We start from the raw sequence: 8,175 nt of genomic DNA on the forward strand, positions 1-8,175 counted from the left end.
ACACTAATATTTATCTTCGTAATTTATTTTCCTTTCAATACTCATCTCTATCCTTGATTTTATCTCTAACTCATCCTTGCAATAAATTTCTTTCTTCGCAATATTCATGATAGCTTAATTTTATCATAAGCGTGATTTCAATTATACCCTATTGTAGACACCAAAATTATTCTTTTTTAAAAAAAAAATTACTCATGAACTATTAATTAATGATTCAACATTAATTATATAATCATTTATCACATTAATCAGTCATTTATTTATATTATTTATCACATCACAATTATTATTTATAAATTCATTATAAATATTTTTTAATATTTTATTCAAATAACTAAAAAAATTATCATTTAATTGAGAATGAAAATATGGGAACTTATGGATTAACCTCTATGCATAAATTTTTCATTTGATGTTTCAAATCACACTCTATGATCCTTCATCAAGAAGAGGATACAAATTATTAAGTAAGAGTTTATTATCCATTTGAAATTAATTTAAGTTTTTATTTTTATCTCATCAGTTAACTTTGTCTTCAAATTACTAACTTTCTCATTGAAAAAATTATTAAGTAAATTAAAAAATTCATTATTATCTTCTCAAAAGCTAATACATTCTTCAAACAAGAAATTTTATCATTCCTCATCACTCAACTTGACCTTTGAATGAAAACTTCATCCGATCATTTATCCATCCAATAAATTAAATAATTCATTATTATCCTCCTACAAGATTGGAATAATCCCCAATCTAAGTATCTTATTTCTTTTAAAAAAAGGGCATTCAATTTCAATATGCCCTAATTAAAATAATATATTGATTATACAATTTTGAAAAATTTATAGTTTTTCCTTATGTTAGGTGGGGAAGGGCCCTAAGCTATTGTAGATAAAAAACCAACAATCAAAAGAAAGGCTTAGAGAGCAAGCTAGCAATAATAGAAAATGAACAACAAAAACATGGTTTTGAAGGGGCCTAGAATCTTAAACACAAGAACAAAGAAAGACAACAATGAACAATATAGAGGAGGGACAACAAGACAACAACAAACAAATGAACAAACTCAACACAAAATACTAGATAAAAAATAACAGAGAAAAGCTTCAAATAGCTAGCCACGCCATTAGGGTGGTTTAAAAAAATGCTTCACTATAGTTTGTTCTTACAAAGACTCTGGATCAAGATCCCTTGGCCCGAACTTTTTTAAGACTAGGGAAGAACATATGTAATACTATTTCCATCAATTTTCCTTCAAAATTGAATAGAGAATCCATCTTGAAGCTCTTTGTAGAATAGTTCTTGTTGTTTCCTTCTTCACATCTTTGCTTCTTGAGATAAGAGGAGTTACTTGCAACACCATCATCAACCCTCCAAGTATTGAACGAGGCATCTATCTTCCAATCATCATTAGTGGCATTTATATTTTCATTCTTCTTAATCTTTTTAGTAGTTGGGGAAGATGGAACCTTGGGGGTTGGTTCTTTTTCCTTCTAGACTTTGTGAGTTTTCTTACTCCAACAAGTAGAAAAATTGTTCCCTACTTTGTGACAAAGATGTCAAACTATTAGATAATGTTTATAGTTGATCTGCTATACCCAAACTCCAAATTTAAAGGCTAAGGAAATATAGGTAGGGACAACTTCATCACTCCTCACAAGCACACAAATTCTAGCATAAGCTAGCTAGTTCTTAGATTTGGTAATTTTATTTATAGCACCAAAATGTTTGAACGAGATGGGTATAAACAATAGGATCTTTTCACTCTAAAATTACAAGGGTAGGCCAAGTAGATGAACCCAAATAGAAAATTTGGAGGGGACATCCATCATAGGGTCAAAATTAGGATGTCATTTATGTAGATGTAGATCATTCTATCCTAGAAAGTAAGGACCATCTAAGATAATTCTAGTGCAGTCCTCCATGTTAGAAAAGGACAAAAGGAAAAAATCATTCAAAATTCATGTTACCTCAACACCACCAAAAGATTTCCAACTCTAAAGCAACCATTTTATGATTAAATCAATGTGGGGGTGGTAACCAAAGGATCTCACAATAAAGAGACTTTGAAAATTGAACAACAAGATCTTCATAGTTAGAATTAGGTATACAAACTTGGATTTGATCTTCCAACATTTGCTTTGAGTAAACTGAAGGAAAATCCACATAATTTGCAGCAAGAGGAGAAGGTGCAGTCACCTCTTTTGTCGACACAAACTCAAGAGAATGACTATCTAGCACATTTTTAGGTACCCTAGAACCATTCTTCAACACTATGGGAGAGGACACAACCAAATCTCCCTCCTTGAGATGAGAAACAGTAACCCTAGAACCATACTTAATGTGGCTCTTTGCATTATTCTTTGAAAGCCAAGACAAACAAAGATAACAAATCAACAACAATAGACTCTTTTCTACCCAAAATTAAGGGACAAGGATTTTGTAGATCAATAGAAACAAGAATTGTGTTGGTTCCTAGATTACCCAGAGCAAGCGTGAGAAACCTTTTCTCAACCCCAAAAACTTACTGCCATTCAAGAGTACCTCTTCAAACTTCACTGCTTTCTTGCCAGACTTCAAACATGCTTCATTTAGGTTATCTAGAAGAAATTCATCTTCTTCTTCAAGAAAGTCATCAACATCTTCAACCCCATTAAAAGGGGAGAAACTAGAAGAAGAAAAAGGAGAGGGAAGATCTTCCTCATGTAACAACAATACATTCTCCTCCTTTGCATAACTTTAAGACATAAAAGCTAACTCTGGTCCATTTTGAAGGGAGACCCCTAGAAGAAAGTCATCCTCACCACCCCAAGAGTTAGCCTAAGGAACAATAAGTTCATTGAAATAGTCAACTCTATTAGCCCCCAAAATAGAGGTAGAAACACAACATTTAGCATTGCCCACATCATAGGAAGAACAAGGGGTGCAAAAAGAGGAACCAACAATGGAAACCTCCCCTATAGTAGAGCCATGTGAAACCCCCACCTTGGAGAAAAAAGAGTTATCAACCATAGGTCTCTAGATAGAGGTGCTAGGGGAAATAGGGTACCCAACAACAACATGACTCCCCTACACCCCAACAATCAGATCAAAGAAACCCACAACAAAAGTGTTTTCTACACTAGGTCTGCCATATACATGCTCGGGGTCTCCATTGGCAAAACCATCCTCACCCTCCTTGGAGTCTAGAGTTCCAATGCCCTTTCCTGCATTCATACCCATCTTCGCTTGACCCCACATTTGATTTCAAACATCCAAGATGAGATTTATCTCTGAAAGAACTTATTCTCTTTTTAATTGTGAATAATACAAATAAACATAATAAAAAATAAAAATGAAACATTATTCTCCAATACTCAAAATGTTTTATTTGTGTTATTACTAGACCATAAACTCCATTGTTTACCTTAAAATACCAATAATCAATAAGAAAGTCATAAGAGAAGTCACAAAGAAGGGTTGGAAAAGAAGCAAACAAGCATATACACGTTTATAAAATCTCATACTCGCAATGTTTAATACGATCGTACAATAAAAAATATTAATTTAATTTTTAAAATAATATCACCTAAACTTATTAAATATAAACAAATAACTTATTCAAAGTGCATTGTTTAAGGAAAATTGACTTCGAAAATATAAATATTCTCCACGCGCTTTCACTTGGTTTGCGTTGGCTTAAAGCAATCTTAACCGCATAAATATTCTTCATGCGCTTTAGCTGGGTTTGCGTTGGCTCAAAGCAATCTCAACCGCATTCACACCTTATGGTTTTAAGCAAATGATTTTAGGTTCGTTCGCAGCAATTGTTTAAAATTAAAAATATCACAAGAAATCTGTACACTTATATATATCACAAAGTTAAGCACATCAGAAACATATTTCAAGACGAGATCCTCACTATCTTTGTGCTTTCTATCCGTTGAGGAAAAAGAAGAGCACATTTCTTGAAGTAGGGATCAAACTGTTGAAATATTGTACTCAGTATATATTCATTTGACGAGTAATGGATATCCATGCTTTAATTTATAGCCAAACAGAGTTTTGAATTGATTTTTTAAAGGAAGCACTAGAAGTAAGTGCAGATAAGAACTCTGTTTTTTCTCCATTGAGCATATCTGTGGCATTGAGTTTGGCTGCAGGTGGAGCAAAGGGCACAACACTGGACCAGTTTTGCGCTTGTCTCAAATCTAAAGATGTCCATCAATTGCATGGACTTTCTTCTCATCTTATCAATGTAATTTTGATAGATGGAAGTGCCAGAGGAGGTCCCCTTCTCTCTTTTGTGAATGGAGTATGGGTAGAGCAGTCCATGACTCTGAAGAAAAATTATAGAGATTTAGTGAAGAATCGATATAATGCTGAAGCTAACTCAGTAAATTTTATGAATATATGTTCCCTTGGTCCTCACTTCTGTACATTCCTTTTCCTTTGTGTGTGAAACAATGAAGTGTGTGATAGTCCTAGAATTTATTAACATGTAGTTCAAGTGATTTTAGTCTCCTTTAGAGTTTGAATGGTTTTGAATCACCAAATTCAATGAAAAGTTATGTTGCCAGGTACATAATATTGTTACAAGAATAATGTAGAACTCATTCAAATAATAATCAATTATCACCGTTTCCGGTATAAACATTTCATCTCTTGTTAAACCTTGATGAAATATATCTTAGGATAATTAGCCTAGAATTTATGCATATAATTACGTTGTAGACAATGACAAAATAAATCATCATTAATACGCCACAATCGACTAATATAGTGGTGTTTCATAATCTTTTAAAGCTTCTGGTTTTTTCTTTTATTTTGACACAATTTGCCCTTCAATCAATCCTCAAAGGAATGGGATATATTTTCTTTTCTTTTGAAAGATGCAGGTGCCTGATTTATTGCCTTTTTGTTAACTTTTATCAGGCAAATGAAGTTAGAATGGCAGTGAATAAATGGGCAGAACATGAGAGCGAGGGGAAGATAGACGAGTTCCTTTCACCTGATTCTGTAGATGAATTTACTAGGCTGATTTTGGCAAATGCCTTGTATTTCAAGGGCACATGGCTGAAAAAATTTGATCCCTCTGCAACAAAAGATGGTACTTTCAATTTACTTAATGGAGAGAGTGTACAAGTACCCATGATGACCACTAAAAAGAAGCAGTTTATTAAAATATTTAATGAGTGCAAAATCCTACGCCTTCCCTATTTGCAGGGACAGGACAACCGGTCCTTCTCCATGTATGTTATACTGCCCAACGATATCAATGGTCTGCCTGAACTAGAGAGAAAGGTTGATCTTAATTTTCTTGAGCACCATCTCTCCCAAGGAAGTAAGGTAGAGGTATGTTCTTTTCAGCTGCCTCGCTTCAAGATATCGTCTAGTGTTAGTGCAACTGAAATCTTGAAAACGATGGGACTGGTCCTGCCCTTTACTGAAGATGCAGATTTCGACGACATGGTTGAGTTTTATGTGGATGGGAATCTGTACATTTCGGATGTTTTTCACAAATCATTTGTGGAGGTTAACGAGGTAGGCACTGAAGCAACAGCTATGACTGCAGTCAAGATTAAGCTGTGTTGCGCACGCATGTACCCAATCGAGGACTTTATAGCTGACCACCCTTTCATGTTTGTGATAAAGGAAGATATAACTGGAGTTATCCTCTTTGTTGGACACGTATTGAATCCATTGGAAACTTAATCTTACTAGAATTTGGCCAACCAATATAAGTATGGACAGTAATAAAACTTAGCCGTTGTGGCTGTTGATTTCGTTACCGGTGTTAGGTGACTTTTGTGAGACTTATTGTAGCTCTGATTCGGATCTGTTGGGTGAGGTTTACAGCAAAAGTCAGAATTTCATAATTAATGCCATTTTCCCATTTTGAGTACACTCTAGGAGGGCAGTATGTTCGCATAGATTGTAAAATTTATGGAGTAAGTGATGTTTTGAGTAACCATATTGCTTTACTATTATGAAGTCAGATACACTGTTACCATTGATATATGCTTTCCACTGAAAATTATTGAAATTTTGGAATAATGAAATTGGAACTTACACTTATAGTGGTATCATATGTGAAGTGCTCTTTTCTGTGTGGAAGAAAATGGATCTAGCCATGTAATGTCCCTAGCATTTGAGTTACATTGATTTGAGAAAATAAAATATTTTTTTCCTTATATAAAAATTATAACTACATAATGATTCTTTGAAATTCTTAATTTTAATTGATGGAAACATGAGAGAATATCATATTATGTCTTTAATATTTCAAAAATTAAGATTGGTTTCAAAGTTCGTATTTCAGTTTGAATTTGTAATATATTTTATGATTAAATTTTATTTCTTCATTTTTAATAAATAAAGATGATTTCCTATGTTTCAAGTGTGGTTTGATATCATATAATGAAAAAAATAAATATTAATGAACAATTATGATATCATATAATGAAAAAATAATATTAATGAATAGGTTTTTTTTTTTTATTGGATTAAGAATCAAAATACAGAGATGAAAACAGTCACACACCTAGAAACAACAACCTTTTCAGCTGAAATAAGGGGGTTACAATTGAACAAACAAGAACGTTTGCAATGAAGCAGCTGTAATAACAACAACACAACAGCAAAACAAAGGTGACAAAGCTCTAAATTTTCATGAACAAGGGATTATTACCAACACGCTCAAAATTAAAAAGTTGGACAGTGTTTATCAACACAATAGAACTGTCCCAAAGTCTTTCCTCATGTCAACCTGAAAATCCATAATCAATCTGCATGCCTGTCCAAAGACTGTTAGCAAAACTAATCTGCAAACCAATTGTTGTATCATGTTTTTTTGCCATCAATAACTGCCTGTAGCTGTAGAAAAAGATCATGTCCTTTGCTGGAAGAAAAACCCTTTAGCTGAGAGTGCTGCAAGTTGACAATATGAAGGGACAAGGTAACACATATCATATGAGTTTCCAATTGGAGAGGGAGGATGGTGCGAGAAAAAACAGCAAGACAACAAAATTTCCAGAAACATTTGAGGATCACTTGTCTACATGTGTGGGATATGATATCCAATGAAGTAGAGGCACCAAGAAGAGCAGTCTTCCAAGACCAAGGATGAGGGAACAAAGCAGGCAAAGAGATGAACAATGAATGCCATAACTTACGAGTATGGGCACAAAACCAAAAATCATGTTTCACGGATTCTTTACTAGCACAAAAAGGACAAGTAAGCAGAAGGGAAACAAACTTGAGACGAGTACCAATGGGAAGCTTGATATGAAGCACTCTCCAAGCCAAGAGCTGAGATTGAGCATCTGCTTTGGATTTCCAAATTTGGTAACTAAACTTTGGATTAATGAACAGTTACATGAAAGCATATGTAAAAAATTATATAATCTATTTAGAAGAAAATAAAATAAAATATATTTTAATTAATTTTCTATTTTAGTTTGTATGCAAAGAAAAATAAATATAAGCTATTTAGAATTAAAATAAAGAAATAAAAAAAGTTATACTAAAAGCAAGGTAGGGGACACATATTTTAAAATATAAATCGAAAAATGGAAAAAGAATTACAAACTAAGTGAAGATAAAAAACTTCCAAGATAAAAAAAAATTAGATCTTTTGCACTTGGTAGATTATTAAAGGCTTGTGAAAGTGAGTTGCCCTAAATGATGTCAAGTTGTTGCAAGAAAAGCCAAAAATATTTCAAAAGCATTTTGTGCGAAATGTTTAAGGTCTATTGAGAAACCAAGTAAACTACACAATGAAAATATTCAAAATAGTGTCAAATCCCATTAAAAAATAACATAGATCAAGAAATGAAGAACAAGAGCAACAATAAAATAATGAAATACAAAGATAAGACTAGATATACATGAATAATCCTTCTAGAAAATAACACCAACTCTGGATGGAACACAAATTTGAATTAATCTCAAATACATGAGTACATCAATACATCAAAGCTTCCATTCAATCTGGCAATATTATAGTAGCATAACATTCCTCAAACCTACAAAATAACAAAAATCTATGTCTCATCTCTTTAATATCTAGGAATGAAAAATTTAGAAACCACAAATTGTTTTAACAAAAAGTGGTCAAAACCATGGGTCCAAACTAGACACCCAATTCAACATGAAAAAATCCAATGCCTCTCATTTAAATGCACAACCTATAAATAA

General features: G+C 33.0%; 1 protein-coding gene across 1 annotated transcript; it reads left to right on the forward strand.

The window, feature by feature from the left end:
- Nucleotides 1–4,045: 4,045 nt before the first annotated feature.
- LOC131061932 (serpin-ZXA-like) lies at nt 4,046–5,715 on the forward strand (the record flags this gene model as incomplete). The annotated part of the gene is made up of 2 exons (XM_057995774.1): nt 4,046–4,432; nt 4,912–5,715. Coding segments are annotated over 2 exons (1,167 nt in total), but the record flags the coding sequence as incomplete, so codon positions are not given.
- Nucleotides 5,716–8,175: the final 2,460 nt, after the last annotated feature.

The sequence above is a fragment of the Cryptomeria japonica genome, chromosome 3 (assembly GCF_030272615.1).
Source record: "Cryptomeria japonica chromosome 3, Sugi_1.0, whole genome shotgun sequence".
Taxonomy (NCBI): Eukaryota; Viridiplantae; Streptophyta; class Pinopsida; order Cupressales; family Cupressaceae; genus Cryptomeria; species Cryptomeria japonica.